General features: G+C 36.9%; 1 protein-coding gene and 1 long non-coding RNA gene across 3 annotated transcripts in view; one reads left to right on the forward strand and one right to left on the reverse strand.

The window, feature by feature from the left end:
- The first annotated feature begins 45 nt into the window (after nucleotides 1-45).
- QRSL1 (glutaminyl-tRNA amidotransferase subunit QRSL1) lies at nucleotides 46-26,923 on the forward strand. 2 transcript variants are annotated; one of them, XM_006205624.4, is made up of 11 exons: nucleotides 46-179; nucleotides 6,961-7,120; nucleotides 7,437-7,535; nucleotides 8,765-8,861; nucleotides 13,502-13,678; nucleotides 16,683-16,858; nucleotides 16,964-17,076; nucleotides 17,970-18,162; nucleotides 18,820-18,937; nucleotides 22,635-22,840; nucleotides 25,068-26,923. In XM_006205624.4, the coding sequence occupies exons 1-11, from the start codon at nucleotides 156-158 to the stop codon at nucleotides 25,283-25,285; spliced, it is 1,581 nt and encodes a 526-aa protein (XP_006205686.1). In that variant the 5' UTR covers nucleotides 46-155; the 3' UTR covers nucleotides 25,286-26,923. The 2 variants fall into 2 exon arrangements, with proteins under 2 accessions (XP_006205686.1, XP_031536043.1); XM_031680183.2 differs by lacking the exon at nucleotides 25,068-26,923 and having other exon boundaries at nucleotides 18,820-18,893; nucleotides 22,635-22,757.
- The window catches only part of LOC140697686 (uncharacterized), a 41,741-nt gene continuing 19,013 nt past the window's right edge, over nucleotides 4,283-27,010 (reverse strand). Inside the window, exons 3-5 of the long non-coding RNA XR_012074900.1 lie at nucleotides 7,861-8,030; nucleotides 6,334-6,398; nucleotides 4,283-4,493 (exon numbers count right to left, since the gene is read on the reverse strand). This is a non-coding gene — a long non-coding RNA (uncharacterized lncRNA). The remainder of the gene's footprint in view (nucleotides 4,494-6,333; nucleotides 6,399-7,860; nucleotides 8,031-27,010) is intronic.

Below are 27,010 nucleotides of genomic sequence, written 5' to 3' on the forward strand. Positions count from 1 at the left end.
GGCGGCAATTCGACCTATCGGAGTCCTCGGTGCTGATAGGTTCAATGACGAACGATCAAACATGGCTGCGCCCATGTAACTCCGGCAGCGGCCGCTGACCTTTCTTTTCCTTCTTGTCACCTGGCCCCTGTGGTGGCAGGCGGGGCACGAGAACCATGCTGGGCTGGACCCTCCGAGAAGTGAGTGGAATTGCCTGCCAAGGGCCCAGGGAGGTCGGAAAGATTCGCGGAGTCCTTGTTCGCGGGCAGGAGGAGTCTCCGGGCCTGACCGTGCATCCTGGTTCGCCTCGCCGCCTCCTTCCCTTGAACTGGGTGGGGGGTTTGCACCTCCGGGTCCTTAGGCTTTACTCCCCATACCTGTTTCGGAGTTAGGATCTCAGCCGAGGAGACTTCTGCACCGCGGAGCTGCGGGGTGGAAGTGCACGCCGGCTTCTCTCCATTACTCGTTAGCTCAGGCAGGGTTGGGCCCCAGATGGTCTCTCTCGGAGGATTGGGCTCTGTGAGATGAGGGGGATTTGGCTGGTCCACTTCAGTCTCTCTTCTGTCTTTGACGCTCATCTGATGCAGTACTCACGAAGGAGCCAGCAAATCTGTCCCTTGCAAAAGCCAAGTAGTGACTTCTGGCTTTCCCCCCTATATTAATGCTCTAGGCTTCAAATCACCAAAATACCAAAGATTCCTTTACCCGTATCTCCATTTCCCTGACATGATTTTTGAACGCTAAGCTGTATTTGTGAATGTGTTCTGGACATCTCTTCCAAATGTCCCATAAGCACCTCACATTCAATTTAACCAAAGTTGACATCATCGTTGTAACAGAAACACCTCATGTCTCAACCTCTATCATAAAAAACAAACAAAAACCTGATTTCTGAATTCTTAATATTCTCTAATGGCACATCTGTTACCCAGTTGCCCTTGGAGTCTTCCTCATATGTAGTATGCAGTAAGTCGCTAAACTGTTAAATCTATCCCTGCTGATAGGGCTTCAGCTTTCTTTGCCTTCTGGCCCAGATCTCTCAACCTATAAAGCTGTCTGCAGACTCACTGCTATCAGAATCACCTCGGGGCCCTCCTTAAAACTACAGTTGTGGCCCACTCAGGCAGATCAGGATGGTAAGGCCCAGAGTATATAGTTTAACCAGGGCTCCACCTGATTCTGCTGATAAGTATCAGCTGAGGACCCACCTTGCCTTCCATCTTCCACTTGTATCTTCACCTGGGAAGTCTTTGTTTTCTTTTTCCAGCTGGCAGCTTTTTCAGAAAGCTGTAAATTATGAGAAGTTTAAACCCACAGGCTTTAAATAATAGTTCTTCCTCTCAATACATTATTGTTTTACCATATTTAATTGCGTCTGGCCTATACTGTCAGTGAAGAATCCAATTTATTCTTTAAAAAAAATTTTTTTTAAACACAAAGATGTTTTAAAATGAAATGCAACCTAAAAAACTTGGTATGTTCTTCTGCCCTCTTCCCCTTCAGCACTACTTTTTTTTGTGCCTCCCCTTCCCGGTGTTGTTGAGTGAGCCATTGTGAGAAACAGCTTTTACCTCAAGGGGGGAGAAAACATAGGGAACCCAAGGGTAGACAGGAGTTTGCCTTGGCATAACTTAATCACTTCTTTAACAAATATTTATTGATGTCTACTGTGTGCAAAACATTAGTTGGTTATTTTTGCAGCCCATAATATACCTTCTGTCCACTCTGTTTTTTCCACGTCATTGTATCACCCAAATTCTACCAATTAGAGATTAGTTAATTTAGTGCACATTCTATTTTAAATATGTAAGGATGCCTGGGAAGGTTGAATTATTTATCCATTGTTATAAATGGTAGTAGTTCAATCAAATTTCTCTCCATCATACCCAAGCTGGGATAATCAGTTGAAGAAAGGGAAAATTTAGCGGAGAGGAAATTAGGGGGAAGGCCTGGAAACTATGGAATTTTGAGGCAATTTGGAGGACCCAAGAGGAGGCTTAGGGCAATAGAGGAACCCTAAGGGGGAACGCTAAAAGGAAGTAAAATGCCAAACAGGAGGTAAAAACTCCTACTTGTAAATTTTACCCAGGTGCATTCAGGATGGCGGAGGAGTCTTTGACCTTCCTTTTGTGTGTCATGATACCAGTGTTTCTAGGAACTAGACACCAGGCCAATATTATTCATCCTAAGCTATATTAAATAATTATTAAGTTATATTAAATAAAGTTAATTATATATCCAATGGGCTTCTTGGGAGTCTAGCCTAAGAACATTTAATTGTTCTATGGGAGAATAGATTCCAAACTTCAAACAATTCAGCTATTCATTCATTTAGCCAACATTTATTGAGTACCCCTGTGTTCTAGACACGGGATTATCACTGCAGACAGGCAGAAGCTCCTGTCCTCATGAAACCGACACTTTTGTGGGGAAGCAGGCATTAAATATGTTTTCTTTTAAAGTAAATAATATAATTTCAGGTAGTGTAGGTGCTATGAAGAAAGATTAAGCAGGCTCTAGTGTGAGAACTAGTTGGGGGAGATGGATGTTTTAGATGGAGTGGTCAGGGAAGGTTTTTCTGACTGAGTAGATGATACTTGATGGAGACCTGAAGGATAAGCAGAGTGAGTCCTGGAAAGATCTGGGAGAAGGGTGTTCCAGGCAGAGGAAAGAGTAAGTGCAAAGACGCTAAAGCAAGAGCAAGCTTGGCGTGTTCAAGGAATAGCAGGAAGGCCAGCACATCCGAGAGAAGCGAATGAGGAGGAGAGTAGTGGGAGATGAAGTTAGAGAGATAAGCAGGAGCCAGATCATGGAGAACCTTTCAGGCCATGGTAAGGATTGTGGGTTTTATTTTAAATGTGATACAAAGCCTCTGGAAAGGTGTCAGTGGACGTGATCTGATTTAAAATTTGAAAGCTCCTTCAGGCTACTCTTAAGGATTATGATCTATAGGAAAGCAAGTGAGGAAGCAGGAAGACCAGTTAGAAGACTGTTATTGGCAAGAAATGATGGCAGCATGGTTAGGGTGGTAGGAGTAGAGGTAGTGCTGAGTGGGTATTACTTTTTATTTATTTTTTAAGTTAGGGCTTTCTGATGGATTGGATTGGGGTTGGAGGGAAAGGCAAATCAAGGAGGATGCTTAGGTTTGGGGCCTGGGCAGTTGGGGAAATGGTAACATTTATCAAGATGGGAAAGACTCTACAGGGAGCATGTTTGTGAGAAGGTTATCAAGATGTCTGTTCTAGACGCATTAATTTTGTGATGCCTCCTAAGATATCCAAGTGAAGATGTCAGCTAAGCAGGTGGAGATAGGAGAGTGGAGATCAAGAAAGAAGCAAGGTATGAGGATATAAATTGGCCAGGACAGAGAAGATAACTGAAGCTCTATGGCCAGGTGAAATCACCTGAGAAATTGAGTGTAGAAGCATGAAGGGCGCCTAAAGCTTTCCAGTTTGTAGAGGTCAGCAATAGGGAGCAGAGCCAGCAAGAGACTTGAAAGAATAGCCAGTAAGGCAAGAGAAAAGAACCAGGAGGGCTTAGTGTCCTGAAATACAAGTGAAGAAGAAGTGTTTCACAGAGGGAGTGATCTCTAGTGCTGAGTGCTGCTGGACTGAGCCAGGACTGCTGGATTTAGGATCGCAGAGGTTGCTGGTGATCTTGACTGTTGTTTCTTGGAACAATGGAGACAAAAGCATAAATGTTAAGTGAGCGTGTTAAAGAGAGTACGAGTCAACTGGACACTTGGCCTTCAAGGGCTGTCATATACATACTTCAGCATTTATCGAGACAATTTTTCTTTTGAAAGACAGGTCTTTTCCTAAGTGAATCTTTGATGTTATCTGTAAAGTTAATAAAATGGTCTGTACTTTACAAAGAAGTAAATGCTGTAACACCTTGCATAGAGAAGTATTATAATCCAGAACAAGGGCTTTGGAAACAAGATCAGGCCTTGGTAAATCCCAGCTTTGTGACTGTCTCACTGTGTGATTTCAAGCAGGAACTTCAGTAATTTATCAGTAAAATGGAAATAATGTCAGCTTCTTAGTGTGCATGTAAGGATTAAATGAAATATAAAACATCTAGGATAATGCCTGGAACTAAGTGCTGCTACCAACACTAATTTTGTTACAGGGACAAAATTACTAGATTATATGTATTTACAATTTTCTCTTCCCCTGGTTTCTAAGAGTGGTTCCTGAGGGAGATTTCTTAATTTTTCTAAGAAGTTATTCTTACTTATCTATTGCTGCATAACAAATTAATATAAATGTTTTGGCTTAAAGTAACAGTCTTAAAACTCATACACACAATCTTATCATCTCATGGTTTTGTGGGTCAGGAATCCAGGAATGGAGTAGCTGGCTTCTCTGCTCAGTGTCTCACAAGGCTGAAATCAAGGTGTCACTCAGGGCTGCGGTTTCTTGGGATGCCTTGACGTCCTCTTTCTACCCCACTGGTCGTTGGCAGAATCCGTTTCCTTGCCTTTGTAGGACTGATCTCCATCTTCTTGCTGACTATGTGAGTAACAGTAAATATGAGCTCAGGGGACAGGAGATGTGGGATAATTAGAACTGGGGTTTGGGAGATTATACAATGTTAGTAATGATGCGGTCTGAACTGTGACCATGTGAGCTGGTAACTGGGGTGAGGTGAAGGAAGAGTTGTGTGAAGTGAGGTCAGGAACTGAGAGGCCAAGTGTCAGTGTACCTGACCTGAAGTTTGAAGTCAACAAAAATAGCAAGAGGAGCTTAGAAAAGAAGGCTCCAGTGTCCTAGCAGCTAAAGTCTTCAGTGAACGGAAAGGAGTACCAGGGAGCCTGTAGGATAGCACATCAGGGAGAGTAAAACCGTCTCCTCCAAGGCCTGTGCTTCAGATGAGCTGGGGGTTTGGAGAGAAGAGGGAAGAGAAAGGCACGGAGGACCAGGAGGATGCTTGCCCACAGTTCTCCCCTCCCCCACTGGACTCGGTGCGTGGTAGGTAGGAGCTGAGACAGCCATACCTTGGGAGAAGCAGTGGTCCCAATTTCTAAAAGCGAAAAGAAATGCTAGGGAGAGAGCCTTTGGTTTAACAAACTTTTTGTTGATTTCCTCTTGTACTCAGATAGGACACCTTTAGTTTTGCCCCAGGGGAACCGTACTGTCTAGATACCTATACTTAGAATCCTTGTTGCTCAGTCCACTCTAGAGTCCACTGTAGCCAATTAGCATCCTTGTGTTTATCTCTCTTCTCCGATACCTGTGTTGATTTTCTCAAATCTGGGTTTCCTAAAAATGGTCCTAACAAAGATCACCACTTAAAATGGGTACTCACAGACAGTCTCATTTCTTGCCCTTGTAACCACAACCGTAACTCCTTACTTCTTATTCTAACACCACTTGAAGTCAGAAAGCAGATAATGAGCATGAGGGAGGTGAAAGAGGAGAGAAAATGGCAAGCCTAATTTTCCTCCTTACAGCTTTGCTCTGGGGTAGGCCTGTCTGTATACCTGTCTCTCCAGTGCTGGGATTTTGCTAGTTCTGACCCTTACACCTAACCAACCACCGACTTCTTTTTTTTCACCCCATATTCACAATATTAGAATACACTGCTGTCTTTTCTTTCCCTTTAGCTCCTCTCTTCTAAAGAAGTTATGTTTTATACAAACAGTTCAACAGAAATCTCTCTTCTTGTTACTAGGTTACCTCCTTTAAGTCCAGCTCAGCTGCCCCTCCCCATGGCAGGCAGCCCTTTCCTCCTCTTGTCCATCAGCATTAGGGGGTCCTCTCAGTGCCCTATTCCCACTGCTCTTCTGGCTTTAAACCCTCAGGCCTAAGAATACTGCTGCTTTGATGATTTATTCAACAGCCGAGAGCAGATCATTTGCAGATTTTCTGCAAATGCAAACTCCTATTGCTTGATGTATATAGGACGCGTGAAAATACAGTCAACATGGAGGAGAAGCTAAGCTTCCACTGGTGCAGAGAGGAATGGTGAAGGAGCAGATGTCAAGAAATTGTCTTTTACTATTGTGTGACTTTGGACAAATCGCTTAACTTCTCTGAGCTTCAGTGTCTTCATCTGTGTAATGAGGTTAATAATACGTAACTTAAGGGGTAGTTTTATGGGTTAAATAAAGTAATAATGCATGTAAAAGCAATAACAGTGCCTGGCTCTTGGTAAATACTCAGATGTTACTTTTTCTTCATCCCCCTTATCTCTGAGCTTCCAATTCTCTTTTCAGATTGTCTCCAAAGCTCTGGTATCATCTTTGACCTCTTGTTATTCATTCCTTTTATCTGATTAGTAAGTTTTTACTATTATTACTTTCTATAGGAAGTATTAAATAGTCATCACTTCACCGCAGGCTTTACTTACTTTCAGTATGCAGGTGCTGGTCACTTGCAGTGCAGTTTATTTCAATGCTTTCATTGCTAGCCTTCCTAATGCATCAAAGACAGGATTTCAGAAATGTGTTGTTAGTTGGCTTTTGACCCCTTATTTTATAAGCATTTCTCTCAATTCGTAGTGGTTCTTGCTCAAATTCTACAGTGGGTAAAAAGATCTTTTTAATAAAGATCACTTATTTGGAGCATAAAGTCCTGTAATGCCTGTCTAGTTCATTTCTTTTTGTACCGTAGATGGCCTGTGTTGCAGCTGAGCTCCTCTCTACGCAATCTACCCTAAACCGTGCTTCACCCGCCCCGGGCCTCTGCTGCTCCTGGACAGAGTGGCTGACCTAAACCATCCATCTTGTTTGTTCAAGCCTGCCTTAGAAACAGAGCTCCTCAGCTAGGACTGTGAATATGGTGTCCTCCAATCCATCTTGCAGCTGACCCGTGTGTTACCCTCATTCACTACACTAAGTACAGGCTGGATAGGTGCTCTTGGTTTTGAATCCAAGCCTCACTTCAAAATTTTCTACTTAACCACTGTCTGCCCACCTCAGTGTAACATCTGAAACTTCTGCAGACTCAATGGATTTTTAAATTTTATATATTATAGGTTTCTGCAGCCCTGAAACAAGGCCAGATTACACCAACTGAGCTCTGTCAAAAATGCCTCTCCCTTATCAAGAAGACCAAGTTTCTAAATGCTTACATTACTGTATCAGAAGAGGTGGCTTTAAAGCAAGCTGAAGAATCAGAGAAAAGATACAAGAAAGGTACGTTACTTTGAATTACTCCACTGCTATGACCCTAGAGAAAGGGTATAATTGGATATAGTAGTCTCCATTCGGCAAGTGGAGCTTTAAACGTAAAGTATTCCCTTATTTAAAGAACTGACCATTAGGTATAATAAAAATGAAGCTAATGGATTTGTGATGCTTTATAATGTCCAACTGCACATAATTTCTAACACAAATTTCATTTCTGAAGAAGTATCTTTACCAAAAACTAGTAGTTATTTTAATAACTAATATCAATGTGTCTATATTTCAAACTAGATATCTCTTCTATCCTTTTGGCTTTTTAACACAGGTCACTCACTAGGGGATTTAGATGGAATTCCCATTGCGGTAAAAGACAACTTTAGCACGTCCGGCATTGAGACAACATGTGCATCAAACATGCTGAAAGGTAAAGTGTGATTGACCAGAGTATTGTTTTATAAAAATAGGTGTTTTTCAGTTTAAATTAAGATATTAAAGTACCAAAATATTCTCAGACTAATTATATCTGCAAAGGAAATATTTAGGATGCAATATTACCTTTTCACTATTTTCTCTTTAAAAATGCAAAATTCTTCTTTCAAGGTAGGCCAGCTTAATGGGTGAATCCTACGTAGGAAGTTTTAGCGGTTCTATCTAGGAAGACTCAGTAACTGATCACCACAGACGCAAAAGTGACCTCTAACTCCCACTTGTTAATAATACAGGAATAAGTATGAAGTGGCTGTCATTACCTCTCTCTTGAGGATGGTATGAGGATTTATTAGCATCCACTGTCTGGTTATTATTTTTCTCCTGACTCCTCCATCTCTTACATCACTATAGTTAGCAGAGTGGTGCTTATCTTTATTTTTTAAAGTTTAGTAGATCAAAAAGGAATCATATTTATCAAGATGTTTGGATCCTAGGAAGAAAAAGAAATGGAGAGAAGATAGAGTACTATGCACTAAAAGTAACCTGTAAGGTGTATGCCCCAGGTTCCTCTGATAGGTAGACCATTGTTAATTGTTTTGGAATATACACTAGATACAGGAAATTTTACTGGACAAAAATCTATTTCTAACTGGAAATAGATCAAAATTACTGTGTGATACACAGCATCACCTGAGAAGAAAAAGTCAAGTCATATGAGCAAAATAATGATTTGCGATTAGTTTCAAATGACTATCTATCATTCAATATTCTGTAGTACTAACTGTTAAAGTCAGCATTTTTAGATTACAAAAATAGTGAATATTTAGGCTTCCTTTGGAAAACATATAGCAGTTAGCAATAGAGAAAATTAACTTTTGGAAGTACAACCTGCTATTTAAATTAGGAATAATTAACACATGTCAATACCAGTTGCTTAATTGCAGTTTAAAGTGATTTATATGTCCACTGTTTTCTTTCCTGCCATAAAAATGACTGAATTTTTTTGGAGGGATTAAGAGGTACAAACTACTATATATAAAATAAAATAAGCTATAAGGATATATTGCACATTACAAGAAATATAGCTAATATTTTACAATAACTTTAAATGAAGTATAATCTATAAAACTTTTGAATCACTATGTTGTACACTGGTAATCTATTATAAATCAACTATACCTCAATTTTTTTTTAAAAATAAGAAAATTACGGAATTTTTTTCAGGTTATGTACCACCTTATAATGCTACAGTGGTTCAGAAGTTACTGGATCAGGGAGCTCTACTAATGGGAAAAACAAACTTAGATGAATTTGCTATGGGGTAAGTAAAACTGAAATTTTCTTTTCTTGTATTTCTTCTATCTGTGTCTAATTTCATTAAGTGTAGGTGACTAAAAGTAGTGAAGTGATTTCTTGAGGACTCTAATACCAGTTTCTCAGTCCCTCTGTGAGATTACATTCTGCTGTCTAATAGGTCATACCTCATTTTGGTTTTAACTTGCCTTTCCTTGGTAACTAATGATGTTAAACATCATGTGTTTATTTTGCTACCTATAGATCTTCTTTGGTGAAGTATCTATTCAAATCTTTTGCCCCCTCTTTTTTAAAATCGGGTTGTTTGTCTTATGGAGTTGTAAGAATTTTTTTTTCATCTATTTTCAGTTCAAGTCCATTATCAGATAGTTGATTTGCAAATATTTCCCCAAGTCTCTGGCTTGCCTTTACATTATCCAAACATGCCTTTCAAGGAGTAAAATTCTTATTTTTGAAGTCTAATTCATCATTTTTTTTTCTTTAATGATTTATGCTTTTTGTGTCCTACTGAAGATATCTTTACCTTGCCCAAGGCTACAAAGCTTTTTCTCCTATGTTTTCTCCTAGAAGTTTTATATTTTCTCCTATGTTTTCTCCTAGAAGTTTTATACTTCTAGTTCTTATATTTAGACTTGTGGTCCATTTGTTAATTTTTTGTATATGATGTGAATAAAGCCAAGGTTCTTTTTTTTTTTTTTTTACATATATCTGTCTAATAGATTTGGCACTATTTGTAAAAAAAAAAAAAATTATCCTTTCCTCATTATATTACTTTGACTCCTGTCGAAAAATCAAATACATGTATAGGTCTATTTCTGGATTCTGTTCTGTTGATCCCTGTATCTCTATTTACTCCATATTACACCACCTTGATTATTGTAGCTTTATAGAAAGCCTTGAAAATAGGTAGTAAGAGTCCTTCAACTTTGTTCTTCTTTTTCAAAATTATTTTACGTATACCAGGCCCTTTACATTTCCATGTAAGTATATAATTGATTTTTCTACGTTGACCTTTTCTCCTGTGACTTGCTAACCTCACTTATTAATTCTGGTTGATTTTTGTAGATTCTTTGGTATATTTTATATAGATGATCATGTAGTCTGTAAGTAGAGATAGTTTTATTTCTTCTAATTTCTTTTTTTTAAAAAAAATGGAGGTACTGGGGATTGAACCCAGGACCTCATGCATGTTAAGCAGTGCTCTACCAGAGCTCTTTCCCTACCCCTCCATCTTTCTTTTTCTTGCCTTATTGCACCAGTTAGAACCTTTAGTGCAGTATTGAATAAGAGCAGATATCCTTGCCTTGTTCCTGATCATGGAAGAAAGCATTTATTAGTCTTTCATTAAAAGCAGTTTTTATTTCCCCTTTTATAGCATTTGTCACATTTGTAATATTTGCTTGGTCTGTGTCCCATATTTCATAGAAGCAGATTCCTTGGCCCTCTTATTTATAGCAGTATCTCTTAGCAGTCAGTAAATGTATGTTGAATTAATTAATCTGTGGTATAAACTCGAACATAGGTTATTTAGGACATTGCCTTGAACAGCTGATCAAAATGAACATCACCAATGAGGTTGAAATGTAATTCCCTGAGGAGGAACACCATCAGCTATGCTATATTCCAGCTGAGAATGTATAACCTGAAGCTAATAACAAGGTAACAAAAGACAAACCTGAACTGAGAAACATTCTATTAAAATGCCAATTTCATTATAAAAAAAAAAAAAAAAAAAAGGCTGTGAAAATGTTCCAGATTAAAAGAGGCTAAAGAAAGTAAAACCTAAAATTTATAGAAGAAAATGTAGGAGAAGATCTTTATGACCTTGAATTATGCAAAGATTTCCTAGATAGGACACAAAGTATAATCTGTAAAATAAAAAAATTGATAAATTAGATTTCATTAAAATTAAGAACTTTTGTACTTTGAAATACACTGGTAAAAAATGAAAAAACAACAACAACAAAAAAAAAAAAAACAAGCCACAGACTGGGAGAAAATATTTGCAAAACATGTCAGAAAGAACTGGTATCCAGTATATGTAGAAATTTTCCCAACCCAGTAAGAAAACAATTCAGTTTTTTGAAAAATGGGTAAAAGATGTAAGAAGACATTTCATCAAAGAAGATATACAGCTGGCACATAAACACATGAAAAAATGCTTAACATGGTTAGTCATTAAGGAAATGCAAATTAAAATCACAATGAAATTCATACACTTATTAATTAGAATGGCTTAAAAATGATAATATCAAGTACTGGCAAGAATGCAGAGCAATTGGATTTCTCATACAATGCTGGTAGAGAGTGCAAAATTATATAGCCATTTTGGAAAATGGTTTGACAGTTTCTTAAAAAGTTAAACATACTTACTGTAAGACCCAGAATCTTAATCCTAGGTTTTTACGCATGAGATGAAGGCTTATGGTTACACAAAAGCACTGGCTAGGGCCTTTCAGTATAATATTTATTGTGGCTTTATTCAATTTTCCAAACACAGGAAATAATTCAATGTCTGTTGGCTGGTGAAAAAAGTAAAAAAATGAGGCAAAAGGGACAACGATAACTAATGTAATTCCTGACTCTGGACTTGATCCTCTACTGGGAGGAGGTAAAATGCTATAAAGAACATTATTGGATCAACTGACAAAATTGGATTACATATAGGAGATTTAATAAAAGTATTATATTGATATAATAAATGAAAACATCCCCAACTTGGGAAAGGAAACAGTCACCCAAGTCCAGGAAGCACAGAGAGTTCCACACAGGATCAACCCAAAGAGAAACACACCAAGGCACATAGTAATCAAACTGACAAAAATTAAGGATAAGGAGAAAATATTTAAAATAGCAAGAAAAAAAGCAATAAATAACATAAAAGGGAACTCCCATAAGGTTATCGGCTGATTTCTCAGGAGAAACTCTATAGGCCAGAAAGGAGTGGCACAATATATTTAAAGTGATGGAACGGAAAAACTAACAACCACGAATACTCTATCCAGCAAGGCTTTCTTTCAAATATGATGGAGAAATCAAAAGCTTCACAGATAAACAAAAGCTAAAACCAGCATCACCAAACCAGCTTTACAACAAATGTTAAAGGAGCTTCTCTAGTCATCAAACTGTAAGAAAAGAGAACAAAAAGAAGAAAGAGAAGGAAAAAAAAAGACCTACAAAAGATTGCTTTGTCATTTCAGGGTCTTTTATGGTTCCATATAAATTCTGGAATTGTTTGTTCTAGTTCTGTGAAGAATGTCATGAGTACTTTGACAGGGGTTGCATTGGATCTGTAGACTGCTTTGGGTAGTACAGCCATTTTGATAATGTTGATTCTTCCAATCCAAGAGCACAAGATGTCTTTCCATTTCTTTGTATCATTTTCAGTTTCCTTAATCAGTGTTTTACAGTTTCCAGAGTATAGGTAACCTCCTTGGTTAAGTTTATTTCTAGGTATTTTGTTGTTTTTGATGCAATGGAAACATTTATGCCAGTTATAAAATTCTGATTTTTGAAGTAGAAAAAAAAAAGTAAATGAAGGGCTGTAAATAGCAAAATATCCTTCCTTTTTATGGGTGTGTTGTATTCCATTACATATATATGCTGCATCTTCTTTATCTGTTTATCTATTGATGTGCAGTTGGAATGCTTCCAGGTCTTGGCAATTATAAATGATGTTGCTGTTAATAGCAGGATGTGTGTATCTTTTTAAATTAATTCTTATTCTGTGGTTGGCTTCATTCCTTTGATAACTATGTAATTTTAAAAAGCTAAAGCTCTAAACATTCTTAGAAACAATGAACAGTACACATATGTAAATTTTAAAAATATGTGCAGTATATTGTGTAAATGTATTTACATGCAATATATTGTATATGTGCAGTCAGAGTTTAACAGTTCTACCTAATAAAATGAAAAATGAAAAAAGTATTTATAAATTTTTAAGAAGTATTGATGTTAAATTTACAAAGATAACTATACTGTGACGCTGTAAGAGAATATCCTTCATCTTAGGAAATGCACACTAAATACATACTAAAGTACTTAGGGGTAAAGGGCCATCATATGTATAATTTACCCTCAAGTGGTTCAGAAAAAAAATTTTCTGTTTATGTATGGACACAAATGATAAAACAAATGGGGTAAATGTGAGCAATAGGTGAATCTGGTTAGCAGGTATAAAGTTTTTTCATACTTTTTATTTTTGTATTTGTCTGTAATATTGAAATTTATTTCAAAATGTAAAAAAATAAGTTATGAGCATTCCACTCAGAATGTGTCTCTTAAAACTTCTGATTAATAGGGGAATTCCTTCAAAAGACTGCTTGTTAACGGACTGTTTGTGGCACTCTTCAACTTAAAGACCTTAAGTTACTAGGGAAATCATCTTAAGCTGAATCAGAAGATCAATTGGGATAAAAATCTTTTCTTAGCAGACTAGTTTTTCCTACATGCTACCACTTATGCTCTTACTTCTCTCCTTCACCTCCTCGGCCATCTAATTAAAGAAAACCACATCTAAGCAGGCTTCGTATCTTTTCCAGTTCAAGTTACAGTGGATTATTTGGAAGCAAGTAATATCAGGAGGCAAAAATTTCACATAAAATCAGTTTGATTAAGATATCTTGTTTCCCTTCTTCATCTCAGATCTGGAAGCACAGATGGCATATTTGGACCCGTTAAAAACCCCTGGAGTTTTTCAGAACAATACAGAAAAAAGAGGAAGCAGAAGTCCCATGGTGAGAAAGAGGATTCAGATTGGCTCATAACTGGAGGAAGCTCAGGAGGGAGCGCGGCAGCCGTATCAGCATTCACATGCTTTGCGTAAGATGCTTCCTGCTATCTGTACTTTGAAACCCAACCCAATACGCATAGTCATAAACCATACACAAAATCCAACAGTAGAGTCATTCATACCTTGGAATTTTTATTACTCTTTAGTGAGCTATTTGTGCTCAATGTTTTATCAAAATTATATCTTATAAATACACTCAACTATACAGTACACTTATGTGTATTTTATACATTAAACCTTTTTTGAATTTTTATTTTTTAACATGTAAACTCTTCCTCTATATCACCTAGTTCTCTTAAAAACATGATTTTACAGATCTTACAGAATGAACCAGTTAGCTTAAATAGACTTCACTGAATTTCATTTTTTAAATAATGTATCTGGGTATCTACTCACTGATTATACAGAAATTTAGTGACTAACGTACCTTGGCTTTAGTTGAGTGCTTCTGAGCTAATCATTAGCTGTGGTTTATCCTTCAGCTAAATCTCACTTTTGCAAAAGAGGGGAAAAAAGGAAAGAGAGAGAAAATGCTCCTAATATGTATCAATAGAATATTTAAAATAGTGTTTTTATAAATCTGCAACTAAAGATACATATCAGTAAGTAAAGCTTTTTCAAATTTGTAGGGAGGTAATTTGTTCAACTGTCATACTTTGTATTTTAAAAGAATCCATCAGTCATGCTCTATGTCCCATTTGTAAAGCATTTTTTAACCATCTAAAGAAAAGTAAATAAATATTACTGTTATTATATTTATTTTATTGGTCTCAATTTAACCAAATAGGATGTTTTCTTTAGTAGTACTGTATGTGTTTTCTCTCTCCCTAATTATCCACTGAAACTAAGCTCTCTCGCAGGCATTGCAACCAATAAATTATTTATATTTTTTAGAGCTATGGAGATTTAGATTCTACAGATTTTTTAAGTTTCCCTGAAATCTTGTTAACAAGTAAAACCATTTCACTTTATCTCTGGAATTTTATAGCACTCCATTAATATTAATGAGAGTTCTGACGAGTTAGGATTGCAAGATTAGGTGCTTTTTTTCTATCCTTATCACCCCACTTAGTGTTCATCTTTCTGAATGTGCTTTGAGAAGATGGCATTTTGACACATATTTCCTATGGAAATGTAGGTTTTCTTTTACAGCACTGTCAGTGAATCCTAATAAGAAAATGTATCCTTTTAGAAATTGTGAAAGCAACAGTCTAATTTTGTAGCTCAAGTGGACTTGGTAAGAAAGGCAATCTAATTTGCATTTTCTGTGGAGGACAAGGGCCATGTGACGGTAGGAGCCTTGTTCAGTCCAAAGCTTCACTCTGGGTGTAATCAAGAGAGGCACAGACCCAGAGTAGCTCCAGACTGAAAGGGTCCCACACTGTCAGGGGTTCTGCTTTGTTTTCCCCTCTTTGATTTGTTTCTTTTGTAATAGTTTTAAAAACAGGAAGATTCTAGCAGCACTATGCTGCCACTAAAGAGAATGAGCTCGAGTGCTGTGTGGTGACATGGAAAGAAATCCAAGATACACTGTTAAGGGGAAAACACATTGCAGAACAGTATGTATAGTATGACCTTATTTCTTTAAAAATTGGTAACAGGACTACTATGGGGGCATTGATTTCACTTTATACATCATATACAGAATATTTTAATTTTTACAGTAGACATTACTCTTTTTGAATCAGAAAGAAATTCCGAAATAGTTTTAAAAAGTATAAATTTTTAATTATGGTAAAATAAATATAAAATGTGATACCTTAACCACTTTTAAGTATATAGTTCAGTAGTGTTAAGTACATTCACGTTATCACGCAGCCAATCTCCAGGACTTGTTTCATTCTCAAAACTGAAACCCCTTACCCATTAAACAACAGCTTTCCATTTGTCTGTCCCTCCCTCACTTCCCCAGCCCCCAACAACCACTCTTTTACTTTGTTTCTATGAATTTGACTACTGTAGGTACCTCATATGAGTGAAATTATACCATATTTGTGCTTTTGTGACTCACTTATTTCACTTAGAATAATGTCCTCAAAGTTGCTGTTGTTGTTTTTAAATAACAAAAACATAGACTCCGTAGGTAACTGAGCAAAAAAATGAATGGACACTTCATACTTGGGTACTTCAGATACAAATGTGAAAAGTTATCCAAAAATGTACCTTAACAAAGCTTTTGGTTATCAAATTAACCAAATTTTAAGAACTGCTAGTACTCAGTGATGATAATGAAACATCAAACACAATCTGATTCACTGCAGTTGGGAATATAAATTGGCATAACCTTTCTGACAAGTAATTTGACAATACATATATTAAGAACTTGTAATAACAAGCAGACCCTTTGGCCCATTAATTCTACCTTCTTGGAAGCTAGCCTAAAAAATAATCAAATATATGGGCAAAGATTTATGTTTAAAGGTGTTTATTACAGAGTAATTTATTATGCAGTTATTCTAGTTGGCAACAATGTAAATGTTTAAGTAAATTACATTTATATCCATGGTTCTAAATGTGGTAGCAGAAGGGCTGTATCTGAGTTTCTGGATAGAGTGTGTTCAGTTTGTAAAAGCATACTGTAAAATTGCCATTAAAAGAAGGCATAAGATTTGTATGTACATTGATGGGAGAATGGACTTTAAAATTGGGAATCAATTGGGAATTGCCAATTGGTATGATAGAATATTATACATATTTAAGTTTTTTTGTAATTTTAATGACACAGTAAAAGGTTCATGATAAGCCAAGAAGAGATGGAAACTTAAGATCAAAGAATGGCCTAAACCATAAAAGAAAAATGCATTTAAAAAAAAGACTTGAAGTTACTATGTCAAAATGTTAACAGTATTCACCTCAGGGTGGTGGAATATTTGTTACCTCTTTATACTTTAAGAATTCTCTGAGACAGGCATTGTTTTACTTTTGTATAATCAGGGGAAAATACACTGTAAAAATATACATTTTAAAAGATTAATTCCAAATATAATTAGAGCTATGTTAATCCTGCTAACAAGAATTCCATTTAAATTCCAGGGCTTTAGGATCAGATACAGGAGGATCAACCAGAAATCCAGCGGCCCACTGTGGGGTTGTTGGTTTAAAACCAAGCTATGGCTTAGTTTCTCGTCATGGTCTCATTCCCCTGGTGAATTCAATGGATGTGCCAGGAATCTTAACCAGATGTGTGGATGATGCAGCCATTGTGTTAGGTATTTATATGATTCCATATGGTTTCAAAACATTATGTTTGAACATTTTAATATAGTTTCATGGTAAAACACTATGCCTGTCACTCATCAGTATTTTTTTTATAGGTATACTAGCTGGGCATGACCCCAAAGATTCTACCACAGTACAAGATCCTGTTAAACCATTTGTGCTTCCCAGTTTGACAGATGTGAGCAAATTATGTGTAGGAATTCCAAAGGTAACTCTTTTACCACTTTACAAAAATACTGTCAAGTCAAATACAAAGCACAGACTTGGTAAATAGACAGATTGGGTTTGAATCCCTGCTCTGCCACTTTCATTAGCTGTGTGACCTAAGCACATGAGAGCAAGTATGTTAAATTACTAACCTTTTAAATTTTTAATCTTAAGCTTAGCAGTAATTTGTTGGATAATTTTTTGTTCTGGGAGACTGTCCTACCATCGTAAGATGTCTAGCAGCATCACTGGCCTCTACCTCTAGGGATAGCACCACCACCACAGCCCCACAACCAAAACTGTCTACTGCCATTACCAAATGTCCCCTGGCTGAGAGGAAGAGGACCCAGTTGAGACCACTGCTGTAGAGAAATACTACTGTCTTAAAATCTTCAGTTTAGGTAATAGGTGTGTCTACTTTTAAGGATTTAGAGAGAGCACAGATTATAGAAGCAGATCTAGTTTGGAATCCAGGATTCTCTATTTACCTGCTATGTAACATTAGGAAAGTGACTTAACTTGTCTAGTCTCAATAATTTTCATTAATAAAACAAAGGATGATAAAATACATACATCAGAGGATGGTTAAAAGCATTAAATGAGAGAACCTTTGAACAGTTATCTAGCAGAGTGCCTGATATATAATGAACATTTAATAAAAACAAGTTCTTCAACCAGGTCTGCAGTCTTTGATAGTATTTCTGTCCAGCCCACAAGATCTAGTCCTGTGCTCATCATGCCACATACACTCTTAAATCAGTTCAGTGTTTCTAGCTACCTACTAGCAATTTAATCAGATTTTCTAATGTACTGCCAGAGATTCTAGAGTACAGATTTTTATAAAACCATCTAGACAGATGTTCTAATTTCTGTATTTTTACTTTTTCCAATAAGGAATATCTTGCACCAGAACTGTCAAGTGAAGTACGGTCTCTTTGGTCCAAAGCCGCTAACCTGTTTGAGTCTGAGGGGGCCAAAGTAATTGAAGTCTCCCTGCCCCACACCAGTTTTTCGATTGTCTGCTACCATGTATTGTGTACATCAGAAGTGGCATCAAATATGGCAAGATTTGATGGGCTAGAATATGGTAAGATGCCTGTGTTTTAGATTTTTTTTTAATGGGGGTAGGTAATTAGGTTTATTTAACTTGATAGAGGTACTGGGAATTGAACCCAGAACCTCATACATGCTAGGCATGCAGCCTACCAACTGAGCTATACCCTCCCCACAACTGTACCCTCCTCGCTTTGGATTTCTAAGATTGTTGTCTCAAACATTTGAAAGGTTCACTTATTAGTGACCAAAAAAAAAAAAAATTGCCTGAGATAATATTAATGATTAAGCAAAGAAAATCAGTGAATCCTTTTAACTTTGTCATTTTAGCATTATACTGTTCATCATAAATAGCTCTGTATCTTCAGTTTACCTCTCTGGACTGTGAATATCTTGAAGGTATCCTAGCTTTGTATTCTCAGTTCATCCAGGGTAGCACCTGGCACATGGTAGGAGCTCAGTAAATATTTGAATCAATGAATGAATGAGGAAGTGAACAAATGAAGTTTCCCTCTTCGTTATTTTCTTCTCTCTCCTTGATTCCTGACAGGTCAGTCAGTCCAAGGCAGATGAAGAAGAGAAACTATTAAGGCCATCTCCTGAAATTTTAGTGTTGGTCACAAATGTGCCTGCTTTTCAGCCAAAACTTTACTTCCTTTTCAAGTACTGCTTATCTCTTTTTTATTTTCAGGTCATAGATGTGACATCGACTTGTCTACTGAAGCCATGTATGCTGCAACCAGACGAGAAGGGTTCAATGATGTGGTGAGAGGAAGAATTCTCTCAGGAAACTTTTTCTTATTAAAAGAGTAAGATAATTAGTTTAGGAATTCCCCCTACTCTTGAGTCTTCAGGAATGAAGTCGTAGCATGTCTGTGAGGTCTTATTAATAGAGATATTTCCTAAGGAAGCAAAATCCTTATGCTTTGAATTAGAAATTATAATTAAAGGCCTGTTCATGGTACTTTTGGTTCTGGTTATTCAAAAACCAAAAAAAAAAAGATAAAAATTGATGCTCTAGCTAAATGATTAGTACAAACTAAGCAGGAAGCTCAGAAGGATTTTAGCCTCATTAAATGTTCCTATTATTTCCACATTGTCTTATTGCTACAAGAGCCTTAAGCAGGGAGTCACATTGGTGTCTCTTGAAAAATGTGGTGAACCAACTCAGTTTTCCCTTGCATTGTGTATCTCTTGCTCTAAGAAAGAATTCTAAATTACTATGACTCCTGCTTAGATTGTCTTCAGTATAAGTTTATTCACCATCTTGTGAATAGGATTAATCTTTCATACCACCAGGTCTGTCTAAGAGGACGTGAGAAGAGTGAAAAAGCAATAGTGGTTGTAAAAAATAGCTTCGTGGAGTTTTTCTATATGCTATATAGGATATACATATATATATAAGGATAGAAAGCATTTTATTCATCTGTGCATCCCCTCAGGGCCAATAGTTAGGATTACTTTTTCCAAAAATATTATTTGAACAGCTACTATGAATAGTAGTATGGAGATGCCTCAAAAAATTAAAAATAGAACTACCATATGATCCAGCAATAGCACTTCTGGGTATATATCTGAAGGAAATGAAGTCCCTACCTCGAAGCATTATTCACAATAGTGAAGACAAGGAAACAACCTAAGTGTCCGTCAACAGATGGATGGATAAAGAAAATGTGGCGTGTATATATTCAAAAGAATATTATTCAAAAGATGTAAGTCCCCCATTTGTGATAACATGGATGGATTTTGAGGGTATTCTCCTAAGTGAAGTTAAGTCAGAGAAAGACAAATACTGTATGATCTCAGTTACATGGAGAATCTTTAAAAAAAAAAAAAAAAAGCCAAACTCACAGAAAGTAGAAGGGTAGTTGCAAGGGGCTGGGGTAAAATGGGACATGTTGGTTAAAGGGTACAAACTTCCACTTATAAGATGAGTTAAATTCTGAGGATCCAATGTACAGCCTAATTACTACAGATAGCAATATTGTATTATATATTTGAAAGTTGCTAAGAGTAGGTATTAAATAGTCTCACCACATACACAGAAAATTGTAATTATGTGAGGTGAAGGATGTGTTAACTAATCTTACTGTGGTAGTCATTTTGCATTATATATGAATATCAAATCATGTTGTACATCTTAAAACTACACAATTTCATATGCCAGTTATATCTCAATAAAGCTGGAAAACAAAACCCAAAAATATTTGATAATGAGGAAATCAAAGGTCTTCACTTATTTGCTTTCCTTCTCTCAGAACTTCCTCCCCTGAATGCCTGCTGTCTAGTATCTGAAATGGTTGTTTCATTTTGTCTAGTTTTCCAGTTGTTTAAAATGGCAAGGTAAATCCTAGCCCTATTACTCCATCATTGCTTTTGAACCATATTTAAAGTAGGAGGAAATTTAGTAGAAAACAGAAATATTTGTTCTCTTACGAAATTCAGGTTTGGGGGATGTTGTTAATTCATTGTTGAACCATCAAATGCTGGGCCAATTATAGGTGATGCCCGCATTCATCTCCCTGCAGATCCTGTGGTCAAATGATAGATAGGACATCTGATATTTCTATAGCATTCTTTAGGATAAAAAAGATTTCACATTTTTATCTCACCATATTTGGTCCTTAGTAAGATTGGAGCTGTTACATCCATTTTTACAGCTGAGGAAACTGATGTTTAGAATTGCTAATACGTTTGCCGCCTTCATTAACAGCTTCAGGAAGATCTAAAGAATATTTTCCTTTTCCCTTTCTTTACATCATTGACTTATGGTCACGCTATGTCAAGATAATTCCTTAATCTTTTCAGTAAATTAAGCGTCTTTTCTTTTTTGGGGGGGTAGTAACCATATCCTTTATTAATATTTTTGATTATCACAATAAGTCTCATTAACATCCATCATCTCATATAGATACAACATTAAAGAAACGGAAAAAATTTTGTGTGATGAGAACTCTTAGGATTTTACCCTCAACAATTTTTGTATAGAACATACAGCAATGTTAATTTTATTTACCGTGTTGTACATTACATCTCTAGCATTTTATTTTATAACTGGTTACCTTTTGTACCTTTTGACTACCTTCATCCAATTCTGCCTCCCCAATCTCTTGCCTCTGATAACAACAGATCTGATCTTTTTTTCTATGAGTTTGTTTGTAAACTATAATTGACCTACAATACTATGTTAGTTCCTGGTACACAACAAAGTGATTTGATATTTCTATGGGTTTCAAAATGATCACCATGAATCTAGTTGTCATCTGTCCCTATTCCGAGATATTACATAATTACTGACTGTATTCCCCACGCTGTATATTTTTATACCTAAAGGTCTGTACCTCAGTCTCTCACCTGTTGCTGTCCTCCCTCTCCCCCCTGCCCCTCTGGCAACCACCTGCAGTGAACATAGGGGTGCATACATCTTTTCAAGTTAGTGTTTTCATTTTCTTTGGTAAATACCCAGAAGTGGAATTGCCAGATCGTGTGGTGGTTCTATATTTAACTTTCTGAGGAATCTCCATACTGTTTTCCACAGTGGCTACACCAACTTACAGTCCTGCGTATAGCACACGAGGGTTCCCTTTTCTCCACATCCACACCAAAACTTGTTATTTGTTGTCTTTGATAATAGCCATTCGGACAAGTGTGAAATGATAACTCATTGTGGTTTTGATTTGCGTTTCCCGGATGACTAGTGATGTTGCACATCTTTTCATGTGCCTGTTGGCCGTCTATATGTCTTCTTTGAAAAAATATCTACTCAGGTCTGCTGCCCATTTTTTAATTGGTTGTTTTTTTGATGCTGAGCTGTATGAGTTCTTTGTATATTTTGGATATTAACCCCTTATCAGATGTATCTTTTGCAAATATCTTCTCCCATTCAGTAGGTGGCCGGAAGCAGCTTTTCTTGAATTTCACATTTCCATTCCTGAGCTATGCCTGTCTATAAAATACAACATTGCAAACACTGCTTACTTTCCCCAGTTTCTGTTTCCAGAGCATGTTTTCTAGCGTTTAATTCTGATGGCATGTTAGAATTTTGCAAAACTTCAGAATCCTTATAATAATTAGAACTATAGATGAAATAAGACATTATTATAATAGAAAGAGGATTGGAATGAGCCTCTAGAGACCTAAGTTCTAGTCCTTCTACCACTGCCAGTCTTTGCAACCTTCAGAGGGTCATTTAATTGCTATGCACTTGATTTTCCTCACCTGAAAATTAATGTTCTGGTTTCATGACGTCCCTGAAAGTGTTAATATTTTGTGATTATATGTGCAGAATTGCTTCTACTGGTGAATTCTGATTAATTAAATTCCAAATATACAAAATTTTTAGAATAACGGCACAGTTGGAACAAAATTCATTTCTATGTGTTGTTAGGACTCTTAGTGGTACCTGCTCCTGAAGGCCAGTGATTCTTTAACAAGCTTTATGCCTGAGAATTGATTCAAAGAAGTAACAAAAAGCCTTTAAAATACCATCTATTTTTTTTCCTCCAGAAACTATGAGAATTATTTTGTCAAAGCACAGAAAGTGAGACGACTCATTGCTAACGATTTTGTGAATGTTTTTAACTCTGGGGTGGATGTCTTGCTAACTCCCACCACCTTGAGCGAGGCAGCGCCATACACGGAGTTCATCAAAGAGGACAACAGAACACGCAGTGCCCAGGATGATATTTTCACACAGGCTGTAAATATGGCAGGTGAGGATCCCTTGAGAACGTTCTGGTTTCCTTCAGATTTTTAGGTGGGCACCCTGGTCTTCAACTTAGGGCCTAGCTAGGTTGTTCCCTAAAGGCAATAGCTTGTTCTTCTGGAATGCTTAGGAATGTGTGTGTGTGTGTCTTATAGACATGAACACATTTGCACTCACCACACACACACATTAATTTTCAAACCTACTGAAAAGTTGAAGAAAGTCATGTAATGAATAACTATATGTCCTTTGCCTAGATTCATTCTTGTTAACATTTTGCCGCATTGCTTTCTCCTGCCTCTCTCTCTCCGCACAAGCGCACACGCACACACACGCACTTTGCTTTTAGGTGAATAATTTGATAGAAACTTTCAACATCATGTCGTTTCACACCTAAATACTTTAGCCTGAATCTTCTAAGAATAAAGACATTCTCCTTCATAATCACAGTTCCATCATCACATCTAAGAAAACTAACATAAATGTAATAATATTCTGAATATAGTTCACATTTAAGTTTTCTCAATTATACCAGAAGTGTCTTTTACAGGTTGTTTTTTCCCCTCATAATTACATTTGTTTGTGATGTCTCTTTAAAGTCTAGAACAATCCCCCAGTTTTTCTATGTTCTTTTTTTTAGGACCACATCAGACTTGTAATTTTTGTTTCAATCATCAAACATAATATAGAAAATTCAAGAAGAGAAGAAAAGTCTATTGTATTTATCTATGCTTTTGTTTTCTCTATTCATTTCTCCCTGATGTAACAAGATCCTTTGTTTTATCGTATCCTGTTTGGAGAAATTCCTTTAGCCGTTTTTTCAGGGTAGGTCTGCTGGCAACCAAGCCTCTTAGCTTTCTTTCTGAGAAGTCTTGATTTTCCTTTCATCTATAAAGGTTATTTTTGCTGGATATAGGTTTCTGGCTCAACAGTTCTTTAGCACTTAGAAAATGCCATGGTACTTCTGGCCTGCATAATTTCTGATAAGAAACTCCCTACTTTTAAAATTTTTTATTTTAAATGACACTGACTTCTTTGAAGAGTCTAGTCCAGTTGCTTGTAGGATGTCTCATGCACAGTCTGGGTTTGTCAGATTGCTTCCTCATGATTGGGTTGAATTAAATATTTTTGGCAGAAATACAACATTTGCTTCATGTCATGAAACAGTTAATGTTGGTTTGTCCCACTTTTAGAAGCTAAGTTGACCCCTTGGTTAAGGAACCTGTCAAATGTTTTCCTTATAAAGGTTTATTTTTCCTCTTATCAATTATAAGCAATTGCTGAGATACTTTGAGACCATGTTCCCAGTAATCTTGAACCCATTTTTAGCATCTATTGATGATCCTTGCCTGAATTATTACGTAGAGAATCACAAAATGCTGGCTTTTCTAATTCTATCACTCTTTCACCATATATTAGCTAGCAGTCTTCTCTAAGAATAGCTTTCGTTTTTTAAAAAAAATTTCAATTACAGCAATTATTGTTATTCTTTTTGATGCCCAGATTGTCCCAAATTTAGTCAACAGTAGTCCCTTCAAGTTGCATGTACCTTTTAGACCCACCCCCCTTTAATTTTTGAAAACTTTCTTATTTTATGTCATAATAAAATATCCAAGGATCTTCTCCTTTCTCTGCCACAAACCTGAAATTAAAACTACCCTGAGCTACCATTTCTCTCATCTAAAGAACTGGCAAAAATTCAAAAGCTCAACAGCACACACTCTATGGTCAAGGCTGTAGGAGAAAAAGCACTCATTTTGCTGATGGGAGTTCAAACAGTTTAACTTTTCTGGAGGGGAATTTGGCAATATCTAATTACATGTATATTTATCTTTCGGTGAAGCAACTTCTCTTCATTTGAGAAACGTTCAAGAATACCAAAAAGAAAAGAAAAAAAAGGTCAAAAGGTAGTTCACTGGGTCAGCTAAATACTGAAAACAATGTAAATCCCCAACTACAGAAGAATGTTTGAATAAATTATGGTAAAAACCACATAGTGGAATACTATGCAGCTATAAAAAGGGGGTTTGACAGTCTCTCAAAGGCTATACAGTGATTTCTAAGATATATTAAGTGAACAAAGGAAGATACAAAAGCATGCATATCATAGAAGGTTTTTGGTTTTTTGAACCTTATCCTGTCTTGTACCTACGAGCACTGGAAAGTGGAAGGGGGCTCTGCTTCTTAGGGTGGAGAATTACTCAACACTTAATGAATCTCTTTCTTTTCCCCAGGATTGCCAGCAGTGAATGTCCCTATGGCCCTCTCAAGCCAAGGGCTGCCAATAGGACTACAGTTTATTGGACGTGCATTTTGTGACCAGCAGCTTCTTACAGTTGCCAAATGGTTTGAAAAACAAGTACAGTTTCCTATTATTCAACTTCAAGAACTAATGGAAGATTGTTCATCAGTCTCTGAAAATGGAAAGTTAGCTTCTGTTTCTCTAAAATAGTAGTGATAACTATATCATGCGAATTTAAATTACTTGTAAAGATTGTTATATTCTAGGAGTCAAGTGATCTTGCTAATCAATTCTTATAATTTGGTTCATTGTCAACACACTCATTCCTTTAATCACTTTAAAAAATTCTTGTGATATAGTTACTTAATTGTAAATAATCTGTCTTCATGTATTAAGCATCCACTAAGTATAAATCAAGTACCAGATTTCTATTATAATACCAAATACATGTTCCTGAGAAATGATGCAGTCTGCAAAAATATTCATTAAAAAGAACAGAGCTTACAGCAAAAAGAAGCTTAGGGGCACACCTCTCAAAACTTGTACATCTTTGTGACCAGTGCACTAATGGAAACAGTAAGTGGTATTCCCCAGAGATAATGTGGGCAGCCCGGCTGACAGGCCACCCAGCATGTGGTAGAGGCCGCCTCAGGGGGTGTCACACATGCACAGAAACAGTGAAATGGGAATATCCTCCCTTGAGTGTGGCAGAGCAGGTGGAAGAGAAGCTGTGAGCACAGGAGGAAGTGCGTGCTGCTGGGCCCCAGGGTCATGCAGATGGGGAGTGTGCCCCTCTGGGGAGAGCCCCAGGTGCAGGCGCTCCTCTTCCTTCTAAGAATAGAGCTGCAGTGACTGTGAAGTTTTTCCCTTTCCTGCTAAAAGCTAAAATTTTACTTCTGCTATTCCAAAGCCCCAAGCCAAGGAACCAGAACAAGTCCACATCACACTGAGTTCATTCCCCTAATTGCCAATCACAGATGAGCTCAGGGAAGTTTTTGTGACCTGACGGACCACACTGGACTCGAAACTTGGTGGGCAGTGGAACATGATTTTAGTGAAAAAGTTTCAAGATAAACAAGATCCAGTTATGAAAAATTGTAGATAATTGGGTGAGGATGCCAAAGAGGGGAAGCCCATGGCCTCCTCCCTTCCCCTAGATTCTCTATTCCGTATAGTTTTCTTACCCTCTTGACTTTCTCTACAAGTGCTCTCTTTTTGGGCCCCTAGAGTGCAAAGAAACATTGATGGGAAGCTGTGTTCAGAATTTGGGGGGAAAAAATCTAGTGAAAAATCATACATTTACCCACCATAAGTTTTCATCATTGGATTTCTTTGTCTTTGCCAGAACACTACTGTCATCTCATGTTGATCAAGTGTTCTAATTTGATACTTATTTATTGTTCATAAGTTTAAGTAGGGAGCTGAATTATTATTTAATAGATTCACTTCGTCTGGTAAGAAAAAATATTTTCTAAATGTGAAGGACATGAAGGGAAAATGTAAGAGGCAGAACCTTCTGAGAACCACTAAAGTGCTGCGTGATAGGAGTTCAGCCGGCCTGGTACTTGTCTTCAACAATGCTTTCCCCCCTGGGACCCTTGCACTCCCACAGACTCCACCTGATAAACTTCAGGTAAAAGTTTTCTGTGCCAGGCCCACAAGGATTCTTATATATTTTGACTGAATCCCTGAATGAGGAAGAAATTCATGAGAAAGAATTGCTTTCCTTTAGAACAAGAGAAAACTCTTAGTTGGAGGAGCTATTATGATGTAAACGGCAAGCAAACAAACCTTTGCCCCAATATTTTTTAATGTGTGTATAATTTGAAATAAAAATTTTTCAAAGAATATTTATGTAATTTCTCTTATTCCTGTATCTCTGCTTGAGTGGCACTAACGATTTGAACTGGAAATAAGGAAGTGAAACATTTACTG

Source organism: Vicugna pacos, chromosome 8, assembly GCF_048564905.1.
Source record: "Vicugna pacos chromosome 8, VicPac4, whole genome shotgun sequence".
NCBI classification, from domain to species: domain Eukaryota; kingdom Metazoa; phylum Chordata; class Mammalia; order Artiodactyla; family Camelidae; genus Vicugna; species Vicugna pacos.

What these genes read in the sequence shown, in the direction of transcription:
- QRSL1 (XM_006205624.4), top strand. Translation starts at nt 156, where the DNA reads ATGCTGGGCTGGACCCTCCGAGAA. An exon ending in TGCATCAAACATGCTGAAAG is followed by an intron (nt 7,536 to 8,764) that starts GTAAAGTGTGAT and finishes AATTTTTTTCAG; the next exon opens with GTTATGTACCACCTTATAAT. An exon ending in TTAGATGAATTTGCTATGGG is followed by an intron (nt 8,862 to 13,501) that starts GTAAGTAAAACT and finishes TCTTCATCTCAG; the next exon opens with ATCTGGAAGCACAGATGGCA.